Source organism: Trichechus manatus, unplaced genomic scaffold (assembly GCF_000243295.1).
Source record: "Trichechus manatus latirostris isolate Lorelei unplaced genomic scaffold, TriManLat1.0 scaffold00001, whole genome shotgun sequence".
Lineage (NCBI taxonomy): Eukaryota > Metazoa > Chordata > Mammalia > Sirenia > Trichechidae > Trichechus > Trichechus manatus.
The window spans coordinates 12,603,198-12,627,019 of NW_004443937.1; the positions used below are offsets into that span (position 1 = coordinate 12,603,198).

General features: G+C 42.6%; 1 protein-coding gene across 2 annotated transcripts in view; it reads left to right on the forward strand.

Moving 5' to 3' along the window:
• Window positions 1–23,822, forward strand: part of MKRN2 (makorin ring finger protein 2) — a 39,222-nt gene that overhangs the window by 4,204 nt on the left and 11,196 nt on the right. Inside the window, exons 1-6 of one of the 2 annotated variants that reach the window (XM_023740795.1) lie at window positions 6,048–6,707; window positions 11,849–11,977; window positions 13,110–13,291; window positions 15,022–15,326; window positions 16,562–16,776; window positions 22,108–22,218. In XM_023740795.1, the coding sequence (XP_023596563.1) occupies window positions 11,856–11,977; window positions 13,110–13,291; window positions 15,022–15,326; window positions 16,562–16,776; window positions 22,108–22,218 (935 nt within the window). In that variant the 5' untranslated portion in view covers window positions 6,048–6,707; window positions 11,849–11,855. Of the gene's footprint in view, window positions 1–6,047; window positions 6,708–11,848; window positions 11,978–13,109; window positions 13,292–15,021; window positions 15,327–16,561; window positions 16,777–22,107; window positions 22,219–23,822 lie in introns of those variants that run through there. The other variant, XM_012554157.2, reaches the window with a different exon arrangement.

Genomic DNA, 23,822 nt, shown 5'->3' on the forward strand with positions numbered 1-23,822 from the left:
ATATGCAGATGACACAACCTTGCTCGCTGAAAGTGAAGAGGACTTGAAGCACTTACTGATGAAGATCAAAGACTACAGCCTTCAGTATGGATTACACCTTACCATGAAGAAAACAGAAATCTTCACAGCTGGACTAATAAGCAGCATCATGATGAACAGAGAAAATATTGAAGTTATCAAGGACTTCATTTTACTTGGATCCACAGTCAGTGCCCATGGAAGCAGCAGTCAGGAAATCAAACGATGTATTGCATTGGGCAAATCTGCAAAAGGCCTCTGTAAAGTGCTAAAAAGCAGAGATGTCACTTTGTGCCTGACTGAAGACATGGTATTTTCAGTTGCCTCAAATGCATGTGAAAGCTGAACAATGAATAAGGAAGACCAAGGAATTGATGCCTTTGAATTACAGTGTTGGCAATGAATATTGAATATACCATGGACTGCCAGAGGAACGAACAAATTTGTCTTGAAGAAGTACAGCTAGAATGCTCCTTAGAAGCGAGAATGGGGAGGCTTCGTCTCATGTACTTTGGACATGTTATCCGGAGGGACCAGTCCCTGGAGAAGGGCATCATGCTCGATAAAGTAGGAGGTCAGTGAAAAAGAAGACCCTCAACAAGATGGATTGACACAGTGGCTGCCACAATGGGCTCAAACGTAACACATAGAAATGATTGTGAGGATGGTGCAGGACCGGGCATCGTTTCATTCTGTTGTACTTGACGGCACCTAACAACAACTGTTTATAATACAAAACCTTAGAAACAACCTACAACAAGAGTACCAAGTTTACATTAGTGTGTTCATGGTGAAAAAGCTTTTCTCGTTTGATTATCTTCTCCACAAAAGTCTCAGACATCAGTAACCTACAGGAAGTGTTCAAGGTACCATTTATTTTGGGGACCAGATCTAAACAGAGTGCTTGGCTGTTTTTCAGTTTATCTCAGGGCACAAAGCACTTATAGGTTTGTTGCCTGCCTGGGATGTGATGTACATGCTTATTCCAAATGGCAGCAGGGAAGGGTATCAGTTTTGCTTTCATTCCACTATGCATTATGTCTCTCCAAGAGATAGACATTGCATACTAGGATTCCCAGATTTAATGGTAAAGAGACTCCATACGTTTATTGCCTGGAATGGTAAGAATGGCAGCTAACACAGTTCTGCTATCAGTCAACTCTCCTAATTCCTCAGCATGCCACTCTGTCCAAAATTGCATCTTGGGGGTCATTTTTGCTGATTCTTTTTCCTAACCATCTCCCTGTGCCTTCCAATATGTTTTCAAAGTCCTGTGCAGGCTCTTAATTATAGCTTGGTAACAGATTCTTTTTCCCCTCATGTGATAGAGGTCCCTTCATCTGATAATCACTAGTAGAAACCAAAACCAAACCCACTGGAATGGAGTCGATTCCAACTCATAGCTACCCCATAGGACAGAGTAGAACTGCCTTGTAGGGTTTCTAAGGAGCAGCTGGTGGATTCAAACTGCTGACCTTTTGGTTAGCAGCCAAGCTCTTAACCACTGCGCCACCATGGCTGCAGACACTAGTAGAAGACCTTGAATTTCAGTTTCCCAAGATAATCAAACCTAGAGTTTTGGTTCTTTGAAAGTCACAAGACATGGGGGATCTTGTGAGTGGGTAAGTGGTAGGAAGAGCATGGGCTCTGGAATTGGGCAGTCCCAGATTCTCATCCCTGCACCACCTGTGCCACAATAGGCTCATCTGTGAAATGGGGCTGGTGATACCTAACTGGCAGGATTGGTTAGAAGACTACATAATAACAAACCGTCTTCTACATAATAACAAACGTCTTCGAGCATTTACAATGTTAGGCTAAGCACTTGCATGCATTGTTTCCTTTAAACCTCACAGTAGTCTGTCACAGCATCTATGAAGTAAATAGTCATTATAGCCATGTTACTGATGGGGAAACTGAGGCTTGGGGATTTAGGTAGTTTGCTCAGTGTCACAAAGCAAGCAATCTGACTTCAGAATCATATAATCACTTGATTTAGAGGCACTTAATCACTACACTGTACTTTATTTTATCCCACCTCTAATCTAAAAGTTTATTTTGCACCTACCACCATGCCTAGTGATAGCTCCCTCCCCGCCTCAAAGGATGTGCTATGACAGCAGTACAGTCATACAGTTTGAGCTAGTGAAAACACGCAGAGGGTGGGTGTAAAGAAAGTAACACTGAGGATGCAAGTTACCCATACAGTTGGAAATGATTTTGCAAATGTATTTTGCTAGAGAGAGTCACCATGAAGGGCCTTGTAAGAAACTAGATGGAGTCTGTTTGGCTCTGCCCTCAGCTGCAGCTAGAGCTACTGCCTGTTCTGAGTGGCTAGTAGTGAACCTGTTACCCTTTGTAACTTAAAATATCCTTACTGTCTGAAACAGTCTGAGGGTCCCAGGGAAACAGACGCCTTTGAATTGTCCCCAAGAAAGAACCTGTGTTGCCCTCTCTTCTTGTTTATGTCTCGGTCTTCTTTCTTGGATAGCATAAGGGGTAGTTTGGGCATGAGGAAGAGGGAGCAATGGAAATGTGTTACAAGGTGCAACGCAAAAGAGGCCTGGATCACATCTAGTGTAACACAAATGGAGTGGAATGGTTGTAAGCGGATGCCAGAGATGTCTCACAGGACAGGCAGAATGTGCTCAAGGTGGTTTTGTGTTTATCACCGGGGAGTGGAAATTATGACATATGCTGCAAAAATAGGACTGGACTGGCTTCATCTCTTATATAACACTTGCTTCAGACTCACCTTTCTTGAATGCAGTGATGGTGGTCTGGAAGTTATTTTTGAACTGGTTTAAATCTCAGCTCAGTCACTTAACAGAAGTGAAGTGGCTTGCATGAAGTCACTCAGCTTGTAAATGGCAAAACTCACTAGCAACTCTGATTGGCAGTTAAATATTTTATTTTTTAATGGAAAAGATCATTAATAAGTGCAGTTTGGAAGGCAGGTTTTCTGAATAGGACTTCTGGGAGGTGGTGATAGAATTATGGAAGGCATCCTGATAGGGCCAACCAAACCAGTTGCCCTCGAGTTGATTCTGACTCATAGCAACCCTATAGGACAGAGTAGAACTGCCCCATAGGGTTTCCAAGGAGCGGCTGGTGGATTTGAACTGCCCACCTTTTGGTTAGCACCTGAGCTCTTAACCATTGCGCCACCAGGGCTCCAACAAAGAAGGATATCTGGTAGAAAGGACCTCTGATAGTCTCCTACCCTGGTTGTTTCAGCAAATCTGGTTTGGTTTCTCCAAAAGAACATGAAACATTGTTAGATCTCATTTTTGTGGAACTGTTATATAGCCACTTTTAATGCAGTCTCTTTCAAAATATATGAGTTCACCAATCCTGATACCTCTTTGTCATTCAGGCTTGGTTCTTGGCAGTGATTTTTTTTTTTTTTTTTTTGCTATTACACTGTCAAAGGTCAAGGATTACTGTATTTGAGGATAGTTGAAATAATGTTGCAGTTGAGTACCATTTCTCAGAAAGAAAAACTGTTGAGAATCTGTTGAGAATTATACAGTCATGCGCAGCGTAATGTAGGTTTGGGCAACGTCTGACCTCAGGTACATCCGCTGCCCCCACCTGCGGGAACAGGGGCCACTGCCGCTGGGAGGAGTGGGCAGAGTGGGCTCCCTATCCTGCTCCCGAGTGCCTAAAGGCATTGCGGGGCCAGCTGGGGTGGGGGCGCCAGGTCACTGAGACCACTCCCACGGTGCCTGAGCCTGAGCCTGGAGCCTCCCTACCCTGACCTTCGCGGGACTCTGGGGCTGCATGCCAGGAGGACCGGCAGAGTGCTCGCCTGAGGTGTCCTAGGGTTGCCCGGGCGCACACCGCACAGCAGCCCCGGGGCCACTGGCCTGGGAGCCCTGCCCCCACAGACCTAGGTTGCATATCATCCTGTTTCACAGAACATATGGTAGACTTTAATCCACACATGACTGTACTTTTGTGTCAAGGACCCCAAGACCATCTCCGCATTCTGAGATTGGCTAGAAGGACTTGTGGGACTCCGCGTCTACTTATACTCAAGGCTAAAATTTATTACAGTGTGGTAGTGAGGAGACACAGCCCAAGGGAAAAAGATGGGCAGAGTCGAGAGGAATCCCTGAGCAGGCCTCCTTATGTCCTCTCCCTCCCATGAGGAGTCCCACAGGTGATTCTTCCCTCAGCAAAGAAAATGCAGTAACATGGGTGCGATCTTTCTGCCCAGGGAAGCCCTCTAAGAGACTCAGCACGCCCAGTGTAATTGTTAGGGGCTGGTCACGTAGGCACCCTCTGCCTAGCATGTACCAAAATTCCAGACTCCCAGCAGGAAAGCAGGTGTTTAGCATGAGCCACATTGTAAGCACAGTAAGCCACCCTTGGCTGTTAGGGAAAGTTTTTTTCTTTTTTTTTTTTTTTAAATCAGTGTAGGGAACTGTTTACCAGCCAAGTTCCCAGAGGCCAGTCAGCGGCTAGGCTTGTAAGCAGGCCCTTCCAAGCATAGCAGTCTCAGGCCTGCTATGGTAACTATTTTCTGCACACTTTATAAATAAGTATTGTGAATAAAAAGAGCCCTTTGGTGTAGCCTTTTTTTTTTTTTTTTTAGTCCATAGTTTTCTAGGTTCTGTGACTTTTTTTTTTTTTTAAAGTAAACCTAAAATAGCCATATAGCAAGATGTTTGCTGTACAGTCTGATTTAGAGGAAGACCCAAAAGCAGCTGTTGGCTATTTAAAAGCAAAGGCAAGAGTGAGGTGGGGATATTCCCTCAGGAAAGTCTAGCTGACCACCTAGAAAAGACCCTATAGGATGGCTCCTACTTATAGTCACTTAAGTTACAGGGGTCTGTACTCTTTTTTGTAGGCTTAGAAATTTGCTTCCGTTGGTGTACTCAGAGGTGGTTCGTGCTAGCCAAATGCAAAAGAGACTGAGATAAACTAGAATACTCTTCCATCATTTCCCTGGGAGAAAAGTAACCATCAGGTAGCCTGGCCAGCACTTCCTCTCCTTTTGGGGAGACTAAGGCGTGAAGAAAGAAGTTTGCTTGGTGAACAAGGATGGGAGGGCTTCACATCTCCTGGAGTCCAGCTCAGGTAGCCGCCCATGCCCAGATGTGCAGTGTGACCTGGTCACTTGTGTTCGCTGGTACCCTTTCTCTGGAGACACTGGCAGTCGGGCCTCTCAGGCCTACCTGGCCTTTCTTAGAGACTGTTCTTTCTGTTGTCAGACCTTTCTCCAGTTCCAGACAGAACCAGCTGTGTCTTCCTGTTATTTCCAGGTGTTCTTCATTGGAGACCAGGTGGTCCCAACTACACGTTCAAGGACACCAGCTCGGTTGGGTTGGGCCCCAGATTGGGAAGTACCATGCTGTGTGGTGGCTGCCAGTGAATGTGAAGGGTTAGAGGAGGGGACGCTCACTGGGCTGGAGGGCATCAGGCGGCTTCTTGGATTAGCCAGGACTCAAGCCAGCACATGAAGGAAGGTGGGTTATAGTAATTCAGTGGGTAAAAGATGGGGGCTAAGTAATGAAATAATAGCTTTACAGGGAGGGGCCGCCGTATGGACAAAGGCAGAGCGGTAAGGAAACAAATTTTGGGCGAAAGGTCAGAGCTGTCTGGGAAGACCAGAGTTGGAGTCTCTGTTTACCTGGTACCTAGCAATTAAATCTGTCAGTCATTACACCTCTCTGAGCCTCCATTTTCTTATTTACATGATACCACCACCAGTTGCTGTCAAGTCTGTTCTGACCCATGGTGACCTCACGTGTGTCAGAGTAGAAATGTGCTCTATCAGGTTTTCATGGCTGTGACCTTTCAGAAGCAGATCACCAGGTCGTTCTTCTGAGACTCATCTGGGTGGGTTTGAACTGCCAGCTTTTCAGTTAGTAGCCCAGTGCTCAACAGTTTGCGCCACCCAGGAACTCCTGTTTGTGTGATAAAACCTGTTGCCTTGGAGTTGATTCTGACTCATAGTGACCCTGTAGGACAGAGTAGAACTGCCCCATAAGGTTTCCAAGGAGCGCCTGGTGGAGTCGAACTACTGACCTTTTGGTTAGCATCTGAACTCTTAACCACTAAGCCACCACGGTTTCCTTGATAGGGGTAGTAATAATATTCCTCACAGGATTGTTAGGATTAAATGGGATAAAGAAGGTTAAAGTGCTAAACAGAGTTTTGATCGTTACTGCTTGTCACATATTTTATATTTTTTCTTATTTTGTATATTTCTCATAATATTTCTTGTCCAGAGGGAAGGAGAGACCTCACTGTTCAAAAGTCTTCTTTCAAGGGATACGTGAGTTGTCCCTTTTTAAAGAAGATACGTTGTCAGAATCCTACAGGAGACGGGTGAAAGAGGTGAAATCAGATTGGTTGTGAATTGATAGTTTGAAAGCTGGGCATGGGTACATCTTAAAGAGTTCCTTCCGTTATTCTGTCTACTTTCATATATGTTTGAGATTTCCCATAATGTGGTTTTTTTTAAATGATAAATTAAAACATGGGTTCTTTACTAAAAAGAGTTTCATAGCAGGATTTCCTTAGCCTTTAATAAACTGACAATTTCATTTCTTTAAGGCCTTCCTAGCGTGGACACTGTGGCAGCCTTCTAATGGGGTCCATGCCTGCAGTTTCAGCATTCTCCATTCTGTTCTCCACCTGCAGTTCGAGTGACCCTCCCGAAGAAGGCCTGAGAGAGGGTGTGTTTAGTCACAGTACCCAGTTTTCTTTACTGCAGGACTCAACCTCCTCTGCTACTGTCTGTTGTACTTCTCTGAGAAAGCATTAGGCCGTGTAGCTTACTTGACGGATTTTATCCCTTGTTTTTAGGCACACAGTATTTTAGCCAATGCCAGGGTTTCTTGGAACCCAATTAGGGTAACAGTACTATGGCCTCATCTCTGGGCACGCCTGCCCACACGTCTCAGCCTTTTTACTTGCTGTCCCCTCTGCCTGCACGTACTCCTCCCTCCCACCCCTTCTCCACTTTTAACCCCCTAATTCTTCAAGACTTTACATTACCTCTTCCAGGAGGATGTTTCCCCTGGCACCCTCCCAGACCCTCCCTCAGCCCAGGACATAGGTCTCCTCTCTGCTTCCCCAGTTCTCCACGTACTTTTTAATAAGGCACTTTGCTCCTTTGCAGCTAAGCTGTCAGGTTAATTGTCAGTGTCCTGTACTAGACTTTAATAAGATCTGTACTTTTTGGTACCCACTGTGGGATAGGTACTGAACCTATCCTTGCCAGTATTGCATAGTCTTTGTAATGTTTTTTAAACTAAGAGCCTTTTATTATTTCAAAAGTAGTATATGTTCATGGTAGAAGTGTTAGAAAACACAGTTCAGCAAAAATAAGGAAGTAAAAGTATCATATACCGTCAACTATTGCCACTGTGAACACATTGTTATATATCTTTCCAGATTTTTAAATGCATGTACACCCGTTGGCGTCAAGTCGATTCCAACTCATGGCGACCCTATAGGGAAGAGTAGAACTGCCCCATAGGGTTTTCGAGAAGCGGCTGGTGGATTTGCACTGCCGAACTTTCGGTTAGCAGCCATAGGTCTTAACCACTACGCCACCAGGGCTCCAAATGCATGTATATCTTTATGAAGTTTTACCAAAATGAGATCATACTATATATGCTGTTTTATAATCTGTTCTTTTCAGTTAATAATCTTTAACTTTTCATATCAATAAATATTCATTTTATCTAATACCTAGTCCATACTCAGATTTCCCCAGTTGTCTCAAAAAAGTCATTTATAGCTAGTTTGTCCAAACTAGAATATAATCCAGGACCGCATATTTCATCTGGTTAATATATCCCTTATATTCTGTCTACTAACCTAGCAGAGCCCTCCTGTTTTTCTTTTCTTTTTTTTAAACAATTTTATTGAGGTATCATTTACATATCATAAAATCCATCTATGTTAAGTGTATAATTCAAAGATTCTTAGTAAATTTACAGAGTTGTACAACCATGACCACAATCAAATTTTAGAACATTTATGTCACCCCAGAAAGATCCCTTGTGCCCATTTGCAGTTACCTTCCATTCCCTACTCCCCCAGCCCCACAGAGCTACTGATCTACTTTTTGTCTCTGAAGACTACTCTTCTGGACATTGCATGTAAATGGAATCATACAAATCATACAATATGTGTTCCCAACCCCCTGTATTTCCTGTAAACTGGAAGCTATTTCACTTAGAATAATGTTTTTGAGTTTTAGGTATGTTGTTGCATGCGTCAGTAGTACCTCATTCCTTTTTATTGCTGAATAATACTCCGTCGTATGCCTGTGGTACGCTTTTTTTAATCCATTCATCAGTTGATGGACATTTGGATGGTTTCCATTTTCTTGCTATTATGAATACCATAATGCAGCTGTGAACATTCACCTACAAGTCTTTGTGTGGACGTATGTTTTCGTTTATTTTTGGTAGATACATAGGAGTGGAATTGTTGACTCATATGGTAAATTTATACTTAAGCTTTTAAGAAAATTCCAAACTATTTCCCAAACTTAATCCCCCTTTTTTTTTCATGGCAATGAGTTGTTAAAGAGACAAGCCAAAGGTTTCACATACTGCCCTTCTTTTGTGCTTATCTGGTTTGTTCCTCATGATGTCTTTTAGCTTGTTCTAATCTCCTGTATTTCCTGTAAACTGGAAGTTAGCTCTGAAGTTTTGTTGGATTCAGTTAAATGTTTTTGGCAAGAACACATCATGGGTTATGTTGTGTACTTCATATTGTGTCACATCAGCAGACACATCATATTTGAGTTTCATTTTTTTATAACTTGGTGTCAGGTCCAGCATTAACTGATGAACAGACTATCCTTTCCCACTGAATTATATTGATAACTTTATCAAAAGTTAGTTGATTATGTATGTGTGGGTCTATTTCCAGGCTCTTTAGAGAGCCCTCCTCAGCCTCCCTGAACTCCAGTCTTTGTCTCCTCATTCAGCAAGACCATTGTGCTTTGTGTAGGATTCCGCTTCCTATACCACAGTCCAGAACATGTCTCCAGGCAGAAAGCCAGGCTGAACTTAGGACTCACCTCACTAGTTTCTCCTCTCTCAAGGAGTTGTCTAGTTCTTTGCAGTAGGAGGGCAAATTGGATACCAGTTAGTCCTTCATACCTAGAAGCAAAAATCTATTCTCTTTCTTTTTGTTTTGGTTTCTTTCTCTCTCTCTGTTTCAGTTTGGGTAGTTTCTATTGCTGTGTCTTCGGGTTTTCTGATCTTTTCTTTTGTGGTGTCTAATCTGCTGTTAAGCTCATCTAGTGTATTTTTCATTTCAGATATTGTACTTTTCATTGCTAGAAGTTCCATTTGGTTCTTTTTTATATTTTCCATTTCTTTCCACGTTATGTTTTCCTTTTAAATCTTTGAGCATATTGAGTGTATTTACGATAGCTTTTCTAAAGTCCTTGTATGCTAATTCCATCATTTGTGTCCTTCCTGTCATTGATTAACTTTTTCCCTGGGTATGGGTCACATTTTCCTGATTTTGGGCATGCCTAGGAAATTTTGATTGTATGCTGAACATTGTAAGTGTTGTTTAGTATTTGGATTTTATTGCCTTGCTTTAAAGAGTATTGAAGTTTGTTTCAGCTGACAGTAAGTTACTTGCTGATCAGCTTGATCCTTTTGAAGCTTGTTTCTAAGTTTTATTAAAAAAAAAAAAAAAGGCAACTCACTGCTGTTGAGTCAGTTCTAACTCATGGTGACCCTATGTGTTATAGAGTAGAACTGAGCTCCATAGGATTTTCTTGGCTGTAATCTTTACGGAAGCAGATCATTAGGCCTTTCTTCCACTGAGCCACTCGGTGGGTTCAAACCACCAACCTTTTGGTTAGTAGATGAGCCCAAACCATTTGCGCTATCCAGAGACCTTAAGCTTTATTAGGGCTGGTCTAAAATACTCATTACTCTAGGACTAGGACCTTAATACCAAGCTGTGTTCTTTCTGGGGTCTTTCCACTGTTTGCTGTAAATATTCAATGAGGTCTCTCCACTCTGGCTGGACAGAATTAGAATATCTCCCAGTTATTCTGTACAGGTTACTCCTTCAGAGCCAGAAGTGGACATCTCAATGGAACATTCTTTTACTAGGTGCTACCTATCTTATTTGATCCCCACCACAACCCAGTGAAGTAGGTAATGTAATCTTCATTTTATAGATGAAGCTGATGAGGCCCAGGGAGTTTGGTTATGTGACTTGCTCATAGGTGGCAGGGCTGGGTCTTGAGCACAAGTCTCTCCCACTCCATTATAACCGTACCCTTTAAAAGCTCTATGAGCAGAAAGAGAGCCATTTTTATATTTTCTTAATTATGACACTCATAATTTATATCTTTAACATAAATTTTTTTTATTGTTGTAGTTTAGATGAAGTTTATGTTTCAAGTTAGTCTGTCATACAAAAATTTATACATACATATGACCCTAATTGCTCTCGCCATACTGACAGCACATTCCTCCTTTCCACCCCTGACTCCCCATGTCCACTCAACCATCTCCTAACCCTCTCTGCCTTCCCATCTCACCTCCAGACAGAAGTTGCCCGTTTAGTCTCTTGTAGCTACTTGAGCTAAGAGGCACACTCCTTATGAGTATCACTTTATGTCCCACAGTCCAGTCCAATCCCTGTCCGAAGAGTTGGCCTGGGAAATTGTTTTATTTCTGGTCTGATAGAGAACCTGGAGGCCATGCTTTCCAGGGTTCCTCCAGTCTCAGTGAGACCATTAAGTCTGGTCTTCTTACTAGAATTTGAGTTCTGTACCCCACCTTTGTCTTGTTCCATCAGGGACTCTCTGTTGTGTTCCCTGTCAGGGCGGTCATTGGTGGTAGCTGTGTACCGTCTAGTTCTTCTGGTCACAGGTTGATGAAGTCTCTGGTTTATGTGGCCCTTCCTGTCTCTTGGGCTAATATTTTCCTTGTGTCTTTGGTGTATTTAACATAAAATCGATCCTCATTATTCATAGATTATATATTTGTGAATTCATCAACTTGCTAAAAATTTTTTGTAACCCTAAAATCAATACTTGTGGCACTTTTGTGGTTTTTCACAGGCATACACACAGCAGTGAAAAAACTGAGTCACCCAGTATGCACATTCTCAGCTGGGGTTGAACAAGGTGACTCGACTCTGCCTTCTTGCTTCATCTCTCATACTGCAAACAAGTGTCCTTTTTAGTGCCACAGTCTTTGCATTTTTGTGCTTTTTGTTGGTGCTTTTATTGTTTAAAATGGATCCCAGCATACTGCTGAAGTGCTGTCTGTTGTTCCTAAGAGCAAGAAAGCTGTGATGTACCTTAAGGAGAAAATACATGTGTTAGATAAGCTTTGTTCAGGCATGAGTTAATGCTAATGATTAAGTAAGGTGCCTTTAAACAAACACACATAAAACAAGGTTGTATATTGATCGGTTGATGAAAATGCTGTGACCAAAGGCGCACAGGAACCTAACCCTGTATTCTCCTAGGAGCAGTGTGTTTGCTAATAAGTGTTCGTGGTGCCTTTTATAGAATACAACTACCGCAAATAACAAGAATTTCAGCTGTATCTTAAATCAGAAGGATATATATCTTAAAAATAGAAACTGATGGGATCATTGGCTTTTCTTTCAGAAAAGCTATCGTTGAATCATTTGTGGTACATCTAAGATCACTGTGTCTTAGAATAGAAGTATGTATGTCTCCAACGCCTAGTAGAGCTTTTTCACAGATAATATGTACTTAATAAATATTATGTATGCTAGGTTCAGGACTGTGGTGATTATAAAGCATAGTGTCCTTCTAAAAGTTTGATGCCTTTGCTTGTCTCTCCAGGTATTTTATGCATGGTGTGTGTCGGGAAGGAAACCAGTGCCTGTTCTCACATGACTTGGCGAACAGCAAGCCCTCCACCATCTGCAAATACTATCAGAAGGGTTACTGCGCCTATGGAACTCGTTGCAGGCAAGATCCTCCAGCTATCCCCACCTGTTAACCTGGAGTTCAGTACTATTAGGGATTCAGTTCCTTCGTTTGAAACATAGGTTCTGCTGAGGGAAAATTTTTAATTTAAAAATAACATGACAGTATTACCAAAAGTATAGCAGATAATATTAAAACCAAAATATTAATTTTTTCAAAATCACTTCTCAGGCTTTATTCTTATGAGTATATAGTTATAGAATTGCAGCATATAATATATATAAGATTTTATATCTTGCTTTTTTTCCCCACTTAGCATGTCATAAACTTTCTCCTATGCTGCTACTGTGTCTCCTAACTGTAATTCTATAATGGTTCATAATGTTAATGTACCATCATTTTATTAACTATACCTCTGTTAGATGCTTAAATGGCTTCCAGTTTTTTTTGCTACAAATACCCTGCAGTGAACGTTTATATACATATATTCTATAGGCAAAATTTTTTAACTTTTAGACAGGAAAAAATTCCAAAGGCCTGTTCCTGTGCTTTCGTGATTCCATCCTAAACTAATGTAATCAATTCCATCAAATATGGTACCTCTAAAAAGGCTCAGGAGTATGTGTGAGGGGAAGGCAGTCTCCTCTGCTATGAGAAACGGGTTGCCTCAGGGCAGTTTAGACCAACAGCTACCCTGTTCTTCCCTACACCGCAAGCTTCCTTCACTCCCTCACTGTGTTGAGTGGAGGCGATGGAAATTGGCTCACCTTTCCCTCCCCAGAGTGACAGTCAAGGAGAGTCCTGTCTCCTGGCTCTTACGTTGGCCATCATCAACATTTCGGGGGACTCCTGCCCAAAGTAACACTGGATTGGGAGTCAGGAGATGTCAGTTGAGCATCTGTTTGGAACATTCAGGCTCTCTGTGGGTGGTCTGGTACAGTACATCCATCCTGATAGAGTCCCTTGGGGACACTTGAGTGTAGGTGACAGACACTCTGAGTGGCAGGAGGCTCTTATTAATAGATGAGCCTTTTGTAGATGAAAATACTGGGGACGAGTACCTTGTTGTCTCCCTCAGCAAATGGCGCAGGAGGAGGAATGTTCCATGTCCAGGAGTGGAGGGAGGTGTGTGCGTGTGTGTGTCCACTAATGCATCTGCGTGTGCTTTGTTTAGATATGATCACACAAGACCCTCTGCTGCAGTGGGTGGTGCTGCGGGCACCGTCCCCCACGGTGTGCCCTCCCCGGGTTTCCACAGTTCTCACTCTCCTTCTGAACTCTCTGCATCTATTATGAAAACTAGCTTACACGAGCCTGGGAAACGTGAAAAGAGAACATTGGTGCTTAGAGACCGAAGTGAGTGAGCACAATCCTTTCATTGCCTCTTTTTGAAAAGCAGTCTTTTTTTTCCCACCTTGCTCATTCTTGATGCTCCTGACCTTGTCTTGTCAAGGGGACTCCTAACCTAATACCCCTCCAAATGTAGAGACACCAGAACTAGTCTGAGAAAGGTTCACGTGGCTGCAGTGTTTGGATGCTGCTTCTGCCTCATGCTCAAAGCTGGGCTGAGCCCCAAGTTTGTCTTGGTAAAACATAAAAAGTGATCTTTTTGTCAGTGTGTAATTGCTGTCTGCATAGGGTGGTTGCCCAGTTGGTGAGAAGCATCAAGCTACTCATTCCAAAGCTAAATGTGTTGACAAAGAGCACATTTCAGCATTTGATATTTAAGTCAATTCATAGACTTCACCTCATGTACTTTGAACATGTTACCAGGAGGGACCAGTACCTGGAGAAGGACATCATGCTTGGTAAAGTAGAGGTTTAGCAAAAAAAGAGGAAGACGCTCAATGATAAGGATTGACACAGTGGCTGCAGCAGTGGGCTCAAACATAACAACGATTGTGAGGATGGGGCAGGACCAGTCGGTGTTTCATTCTATTGTACATGGGGTCACTATGAGCTGGAACTGACTTGACGACATCTAACGTCTTTAGGATTTTTAGGCTGCACCTTCGGAAATAGAATAGTGTGTTGGAGTTTGAGATGTGGTCTCTACCCTGGAACAGGGTTTGGGAGGAAGAAGGCTGCAAATTGTTAAAGTTGTTTTTATTGGCTGGTCCCCACTCAGGTGAAGGGGTTTCTAGTTCTGGGAATTGTGCAGCATAAGATTCGCAGGCTCCATCCTAAACTAACAGGAAATCAATTCCATCAAATATGGTACCTCAAAAAAGGCTCATGAGTATGTGTGATGGGAAGGCAGTCACCTCTGGTTTGAGAAGGGGGTTGCCACAGCGTAATTTAACACTGGCTTCAGGACTCAAAGACTTACTCCAGATTTTTATCCAAGTTCACTTTAAAATATTAAGCAACTTTACTGATACAAAGCAAACGGCTAGATTCTGTTGACCTCATTCTAAATTCCCTCCCGACTTACGTATTTTCACAGAACCTTAGAGGAGTGGTGGGGAGTAGAAAGAACACAGGCCTTGGAGACAGATGGATCAGGGTCTCAATCTCCTCACTTCCTGGCTGTGTAAACTTGGGCGCAGTGTTTGCTTTTCTGCACTTCAGGTCCCATGAAATGGGGATTAAAATCTCTTCCTCACAGGATTACTGGGAGGATTATATCAGATCTTGTACATTTAAGTGCCTAGCCCAAGACCCAGCAGAGAGTGAACATTCAGAGATTGGTTGTCTTCCATTCCTTCATAATCAGTATTCCTGTTCTGTAATTTTTTTAAGTGCTAACTGGTCCATGTGTTGACATTTCTATACTTGCCATTTTCAAACATCTACGTTAGTATTTTTCTGTGTAAATATATGATGGCCTGCTTTGCTGTTTCCCTATCTTGACATTTGTGTTTTTCAGTTTTATTATTATAAGTAATGCCATTGTGACGATTTTATACTATTCCTTTTATTTTTCCCTCTTGACCTGTTTTTTGTTTGTTTGTTTGCAATATAGTCCCAAGAGTGAAACTCTGGAGCCCAGTCAGAGGTGCTTAATTTGTTAGGTTTTGGCTTTACTGCTTACCACAAAGATTGAGCCAGTTTTCACTTGTGTGTGTCCTGTATGTTTGCATTAGATCTCTGTGGCCTGGCTGAGGACAAGGCTCTGCCTTGTGTGGTGAGTAACCCAGGGGGCTGCAGCGACCCCCAGAACAGCCTGGAGATGAAGCCGCACTCCTACCTGGAAGCAATCAGGAGTGGCCTTGATGACTTAGAAGCCAGCAGCTCCTATACCAGCGAGCAGCAGCTGTGCCCCTATGCCGCTGCTGGGGAATGTCACTTTGGAGATGCTTGTGTCTACCTGCATGGGGAGGTGTGTGAGATCTGCAGGTTACAAGTCCTGCACCCCTTCGATCCGGAGCAAAGAAAAGCACATGAGAAGGTAAAGATGCCGACCTTTGCACGGGCTCCCTTTAAGGCATATGAACTGCACTGAGCGACAAAAGTGTGGGTAGCTCGAGGGGGGGGGGGGGGGGGGGGGGGAGAGAGAGAGAGAATGTGTGTGTGTGTGTGTGTGTAAGTAATACACACACACAAACATCCATAAACATAAATACTTCTGTGGTTGGGATCTAGCTGGGCTGGTTCTGGAGAATTTGAGGAGCCCAAAGCATAGAATCTGAGGAACCAAGTGTTGGACAGGACTTTTAAGGTCATTCATTCACCAAGCATTTGTTGAGGCTGCCTCATGTTCAGCTCAGCGCTTGGGTACAGGGGTGTGAAGGTGGATAAGAGAGACAGGGCTAGAAAGTGAGAGACAGTGTTACTTCAGTTTAGGGCTAGACACTAATGAGGGACGAGACAGTTTTGGGGGCCTGTTAGGGAAGGGCCCCTCTCTGGGTGGGCGCCTGACACAGTCTCCATGGACAGTGCGTTCCTGGGTAATTGAGAGTTGGACTGTCTGGCTGGTCGTGATGCCCGGGAGCCGCTGTGGGACATAGAGTCTGAGTCTGTCCCTCTCCTGTCTCCCTAGTGAGTTTCCAGGTGAGTCTAGAGTCAAAGTTTTTCTCTCTACCCAGACATGCAGAGGTCTTTGTGTTGTGCTCATTGGTTTGTCTCGCATGTGTGTACAGTAGCTCCCCAGGGCAGGGCCTGGGTCTCAGTAGTCCCTGGCACACAGTGCTAGTACCCAGGTTTTCAGGGCACACTTAGTGAATGAATGAATTCAGTAAGCCAGTTATTTTCTTGGAGAGGTGGTGCTGCTTACTGTGACCCTGGACTGCCAGCCTAGTGTTTCAGGTGAAGGAGTAGTCAGCATTGCTGATGTTGCATGGTTCATAGCGGGGAAGGGCACTGCCCAGAGGCACCAGGAGCCCAGGGTTCCAGGCCATCTGAACTCTACAAGCCCACAGTAGTCCCCTAACCTGTGTGGCCCTCTGTGGTCTTGGCTCTGAAATGGAGGTGACCAGATCATAGTAGGAGAGCAAAGGGCTGGCCCCGGTGATGGTGTGAGGTCCTTTTAGTGATCTGAGGGAGAGCTTAGTGTCTGAATCTGTGGGACTGCTGGGCCCTGCCTGAAGCAGGGTGTTTGTGGCTGGCAGCTGCTCTCAGGGCTCGCTGTACTCCTCTGTGGCCCAGCACCTGAGAAGCCTTTTCTTGTCCCTGTCTGTTCTTCAGATTTGCATGTCAACCTTTGAACACGAGATGGAAAAGGCCTTTGCCCTCCAGGCAAGTCAGGACAAAGTGTGCAGCATCTGCATGGAAGTGATCCTTGAGAAGGCATCTGCTTCCGAGAGGAGATTCGGGATTCTCTCCAACTGCAATCACACGTACTGCTTGTCCTGCATCCGGCAGTGGAGGTGTGCCAAGCAGTTTGAGAACCCAATCATCAAGTAAGTATAGTAGGGGATTAGCTGGAGATGCTGGGGAGAAGTTTGCATCTGGGACTTTGTCCATCTGTGCTGACGCCTCCCCTTTGCCCCCCAGAGGTGTTTTAGTGCAGAGATCACTGGGTTAGTCCAGGCTTCTCCCCCTTACTAGCTGTGTGATCTTGGACAAATCACTTAACCTTCCTGAGTCCAAATGCGTTTTCCTATAAAATATGGGTAACGAGTCCTACCAAACCTCCAGGGTGCTGGGGGGAGATTCAGCAGAGGTCATCTGTGTCAAAGAGGTTAAATGGCACTGGCTTGTTTGTCATCTCGCAGGCTTGAGTGAATCCAGTACTGACAGTTGCTAGTGGTATGACCGTAGACAAATTGCTTATTAACCTTCGTGAGCATCATTTTTTCATCTGTAAAATAGGGCTATTTCAGGACTAAGTGGCATGTAAATGCATGTAAAGCATTCCAAATGATGCATGATGTGCTCCGTGCAGCCTGCTATGTACATTCTGTTCACACATAGGACTCCTGTAATTCTCAGAGATCGAGAGACCCAGTGATCATCATCCTCATTTTACAGTTAAGAAAACGAGGCATGGTGAGGTCCAATAACTTGCCTAAAGCCACACATTTATGTGGTAAAGTCACAGCTTTATTGAGAGATAAGTGTGCAATTTAGGCAGCTCGTGAAGACAGAGTATTATAATGAAATGCGCAAAGACCTAGTGTTAGAAAAGGAAAAGGGAAGAACATGCTCGGCATTTCTCAAGCTGAAAGAACTGAAAAGAAAATTCAAGACTTGAGTTGCAATATTGAAGGATTCTACAGGGAAAATATTAAACGATGTAGGAAGCATCAAAAGAAGATGGAAGGAATACACAGAGTCACTGTACCAAAAAGAATTGGTTGGTGTTCAGCCATTTCAGGAGGTAGCGTATGGTCAAGAACCAATGGTACTGAAGGAAGAAGTCTATGCTGTGCTGAAAGGAAATGGTGAAAAACAAGGCTCCAGGAATTGACAGAATACCAACTGAGATGTTTCAACAGATGCATCACTGAAAGCGTTCACTCCTCTATGCCAAAAAGTTTGGAAGACAGCTACCTGGCCAGCTGACTAGAAGAGATCCATATTTGTGCCCATTCCAAAGAAAGGTGATCCAGCAGAGTGTGGAAATTATCAAACAATATCATTAATATCACACACAAGTAAAATTATGATAAAGATCATTTGAAAGCAGTTGCAGCAGTACATCGACAGGGAGCTGCTAGAAATTCAAGCTGGGTTCAGAAGAGGACATGGAACAAGGGATATCATTGCTGAGGTTAGATGGATTATGGCTGAAAGCAGAGAATACCAGAAGGATGTTTATCTGTGTTTTACTGACTATGTAAAGGCATCTGACTGTGGATCATAACAAATTATGGATAACATTATGAAGAATAGGAATCCAGAAAACTTAATTGTGCTCATACCGAACCTGTACATGGACCAAGATGCAGTTGTTCGAACAGAACAAGGGGATACTGTGTGATTTAAAATCAGGAAGGGTGTGCATCAGGTTTGTATCCTTTCACCATACTTATTCAATCTGTATGCTGAGCAAATAATCCGAGAAGCTGAACTATATGTAGATGAACGTGGATCAGGATTGGAGGAAGGCTCATTAATCTGCGATGTGCAGATGACACAACCTTCCTTGCTGAAAGTGAAGACTTGAAGCACTTACTGATGAAGATCAAAGACTATAGCCTTCAGTATGGATTACACCTTAGCATAAAGAAAACAAATTCTGACAACTGGACCGACCAATAAGCAACATCATGATAAATGGAGAAAAAATTGAAGTTGTCAAGGATTTCATTTTACTTGGATCCACAATCAGCGCCCATGGAAGCAGCAGTCAGGAAATCAAACAACGCATTACACTGGGCAAATCTGCTGCAAAAGACCTCTGTAAAGTGGTAAAAAGCAAAGATGTCACTTTAAGGATTAAGGTGCACCTCACCCAAGCCATGGTGTTTTCAGTCACCTCATATGCATGTGAAAACTGGACAGTGAATAAAGAAGACCGAAGAACAATTGATGCCTTTGAATTATAGTGTTGGGGAAGAATATTGAATATACCGTGGACTGCCAGAAGAACGAACAAATTGGTCTTGGAAGAAATATAGCCAGAATGCTCCTTAGAAGGAAGGATGGCAAAACTTCGTTTCATATGCTTTGAACATGTTACCAGGAGGGACTAGTCCCTGGAGGACAATCACACTTGGTAAAGTAGAGGGTCAGCGAAAAAGAGGAAGACCCTTAATGAGATGGATTGACACAGTGGCTGTAACAATGGGCTAAAGTATAACAACAGTTAGTGAGGATGGCACAGTGTTTCGTTCTCTTGTACATAGTGTCACTATGAGTTGGGACCAACTCGATGGCACCTAATAGCAAAGTATATTCACAGAATTATGCAACTATTACTTCAATCTAATTTTAGATCATTTTCATCACCCCAAAAAGAAAGCTCCACTGTAGTCAGTGCCCATTTCCCCTTCTTTCCAGCCCCTGGCAACCACTGATACACTTTGTGTCTCTATAGATTTGCTTGTTCTATGTATTTCATATAAATGAAATTGTACAATATGTGGTCCTTTGTGACTGGATTCTTTCAGCATAGTGTTTTCAGGGTTCATCCATGTTGTAGATGTATGATTACTTCATTCCTTTTATTGGTGAATAATATTCCGTTGTATGGATGTACCATGTTTTATTTAGCCATTCCTCAGTTGATGAACGTTTGGGTTGTTTCTACTTTTTGGTTATTATGAATAATGCTGCTATGGACATTGGTGTACAAGTTTTTGCTGGGACATATGCTTTCATTTCTCTTGGGTATATATCTAGGTGTGGAATTGCTGGGTTATATGGTAACTCTATGTTTAACATTTTGAGGAACTGCCCAACTCTTTTTCACCGCAGCTGCACAATTTTACATCCCCACCAGCAGTGTACGAGGGTTCCAGTTTCTCCACATCCTCTCCAACACTTGTTATTGTCTGTATTTCTGATTTTAGCTATCAATAGTGGATATGAAAGGAGCCCTAGTGGCACAGTGGTTAAACGCTTGGATGTTAACTGAAAAGGTCAGCAGTTCAAACCCATCAGCTGCTTCACGGGAGAAAGATGTGGCAGTCTGCTTCCATAAAGATTTACAGCCTTGGAGACCCTATGGGGAAGTTCTACTCTGTCCTATAGGGTCGCTGTGAGTCGGAATCAACACAGTGCATTTGGGCTGGGTTTTAGTGGATATGAAAGTGGTATCTCATTGTAGTATTGATTTGCATTTCCCTAATGACTAATGATGTTAAGTATCTTTTTATGTATTTATTTACCATCTTGGAGTAATGCCTATTCAAATCCTTTCCCCTTTTTTAAATTGGGCTTTTTATTGTTTAAAATAACTTGTTTTTAACAGCACTTTATTTTTCCATAAATAGTGCACCCACGCAAGTAATGTGCACACATATAACACGCAGAAACAATGAAATTGTGTAAAAATTTCTGGCATAGCGCACCCATGCATATACCGTGCATACCTCATGACATTTCCTGAAGTGAATTTCAGCCTCATTTACCCTCATTCAATAATCAAAAACTGTTACTTTTGATCGTATTTGTATAATAACAGTATAAGCCATGGTCAAGAAGTCATGGATTAAGTTTGGTAGTAACCCGGTAATTGGAAAATAAACAGTTGAAACTCTGTGTTTGTTTCTATTAATTTAAATTGATAATTATATCCCTGTCTCTTTTGAGTCATCAGTGGAAATCTTGAGCCTACCAAAGCCTGTCCATAAATCATGTGTTAACAATTAGAAGGTTAAACAAAGCGAAGCCTACAATGGCATAAATGGCATTGAGTAGCTAGCAATTTGAAATCTCAGTTCAGTCTGCATGGACATAGTTATCACAGTCATCTCTGACTTTTTATTGGAGGAGTAAACAAAGCAAAACTGATACACAGTTGCTCTTGGCTCAACAGTTGAGTGTGAAAACTTATCAGATCATCTTAAATGAAACCATTAAGCTGTGTTAGGTCTGCTTATTTCATAGTCTAGTTATGTCTTACTAGCACCAATTTCTTTGATCAGAAGTCACTTTAGTCATATGCTTGCAAGTATATAAAAAGACCCTTGCTTCTTGTACACTTCACATTTGAATTCTGTGATCTCTTTACTAGAACCAGCCAGTTATCGATTATATTGTACAGATTTTTTCAGTTTATAAATCTAAATCTTAGAACCCTTTAGGATCATGGCCGGAATTAAATGGAAGTTCTACACTGCCGACTTCAAACTGAAAGTCATCGCAAGGGCCGAAGAAATAAGCAAGAGAGTATGAGGTTGGAGAGTTGTCCGTTCGCAGATGGAGAAAGGAGAAAAAGAAGCTGGAAAAAATGAATCCACTGAATTGCGTACTTCATGGGCCCAAAGCAAAATGGCCTGAGTTGGAGAACGACTTGAAAGAGTGGATTATTTCTTAAAGGGAACAAAATCAAACTGTCTCTACTGTTGCAGTTCAGATCAAAGCAAAGCTTCTGGCAAATGAAAGAGGAATCTCTGATTGCAAGGCGGGTTTCACCTGGATTTCTAAATTCATGAAAAGGAATGTCCTTTCTGTGAGAATGAGAACCATTGATGTTGATGATGAATGAATAAACTAAAATGGCCTATTTTCAGATGAAAACACAGTTTCTTCTGGTGACTTCTATTTGTTGATTTCAAAGACATTGATTATCAAAAATTATATTTCAGTTTAAGATTCTGAATTCAATAAAATATAAACGACATTTTGTAGTTTTAGGCCTAGGTTTATTTCTTACTTATTTCTAGCTCTTTGTGCATTCATACTCTTTGGTTTCAACACAGTGAAACCATCACAATCCTGTCTCCATCACAATCCTATTCAGTCAACCATTGGTTACATTTGGTTTAGGAAAATACCTACCTTAAATGAAGCTTCCACGAGATCAGTTTTGTCCGGGTAACATTAAATCCGTTGGACAAAAAAAATAATTGAAATTGAAGTCAGCAACATGAAAAAACACTGGTGTAGTGTTTTACGACAAGAACGTATAGGGGGTTGCAAGGTTTGCAAAAACGTATGACATGCGTGTTATTTGTGTAAAAAATACAGTAAGGTTCTTGTAGTTCCCACATGATTGCGATTGCACCTTTGGGATTTTTGGTTAAGAAAATAATCATGCATTTGAGCAAGGGGTTTAGTGGTGGAATATGCACAGGATTTATAACTTAATCTCTCCCTCACTCACCTGATTGTTGTTTCAGGTCTTGTCCAGAATGCCGTGTGATATCAGAATTTGTCATTCCAAGTGTATACTGGGTAGAAGATCAGAATAAAAAGAATGAGTTGATTGAAGCTTTCAAACAGGGAATGGGGTAAGTGTTTTGAGTTCTGACATGATCCTGATGTCTGCCCAGCTCTGGTTTCGGTCCTTGTCATCACCTGCAGGGGGCCTGACAGACTCTGACAGTCTCTTCCTCCTCTCAGCAACATGCTGCACTCTATGGGTGCAGAGCTAAGCAGGTTTGTGGTGTGCCTGCCTGCAGGAGCTCCCATCTGGGGGCGATGAATGCTGTATTAACTTCCACAACTGCTTATAAGTCATTTCCTTTTGATAATGGGCTTGTTTAGTTTCTAAGCTGAGCAGTATCCCCTAGAAGTCTTGATTTCTGTTGGTAAAGTTGGCTTGTCATCTTTGATCATTCATTCATTCATTTGACAAATACCTATTGAGGATCTCCTATATGATAGGCCTTTTCTAGTTGCTGAGGATTCAACACTGAATAAATCAGACAGAAACCCCAGCCCTCACACAGCTCACTTAACAAATAAGAATAATAAGAAACAAGATAAATAATGAAAATATTTAATAATCAGTGGTGATCAGTGCTGAGAGAAATCCAGGGAATAGGAGGTACAGGGTGAGGGGGGGTTGCAATCTGAGTGTGCGAGACCAGGGGACACCTCAGTGAGGTGACATTTGAGCAGAGACATAGAGGAAGTGAGACTATTGGGAAAAGGGCATTCCAGATGAAGGAATAGTCAATGCAAAGACTCTTGAGGCAGGAGCTTGTCTGGCTTGTTTGAAGAGCAGCAAGGAGTGGCTGGATGAGACTGCAGGGAGAGGATATTGGAGATGAGGTCAGAGTGGTAATGGGGCAGGGGCAGGGAGCAAATTTTGTAGGGCTTTATAGTCATTGTAGGAGTCCTGGTGGTGCAGTAGTTAAAGCACTTGGCTGCAAACCTAAAGGTCAGCAGTTCAAACCCACCAGCTGCTCTGTGGTAGAAAGATGTGCAGCCTGTTTCTGTAAAGATTACAGCCTTGGAAACACTATGGGGCAGTTCTGCTCTGTCCTATAATGTTGCTATGAGTCAGAATTGACTTGATGGCAGTGGGTTGGTAGTTATTGTATGGGCTAGACGTTTTATTCTGAATGACATGGTGTCTTAGTTATCTGGTGCTGCTATAACAGAAATACCATAAGTGGATGGCTTTAAGAAAGAGAAATTTATTCTCTCACAGTCTAGGAGGCTAAAAGTCCGAATACAGGGCGCCAACGCCAGGAGAAGGCTTGCTTTCTCTGTCGGCTTTGGAGGAAGGTCCTTGTTATCAATTTTCCCCTGGTCTAGGAGCTTCTCAGTGCAGGGGCCCTGGGTCCAAAGGACACGCTTTGCTCCTGGCACTACTTTCTTAGTGGTATGCGGTCCCCCTGTCCTCTGCTTTCTTCTCTTTTGTATCTCGAAAGAGATTGACTCAAGATATAACCTAATCTTGTAGATTGAATTCTGTCTCATTAACATAACTGCCTCTAATCCTGCCTCATTAACATCCTAGAGATAAGATTTACAACACATAGGAAAATCACATCAGATGACAAAATGGTGGACAATCACACAATACTGGGAATCATGGCCTAGCCAAGTTGACACACGTTTTTGGGAGACAAAATTCAATCCACAACAGATGGGGATCTATACT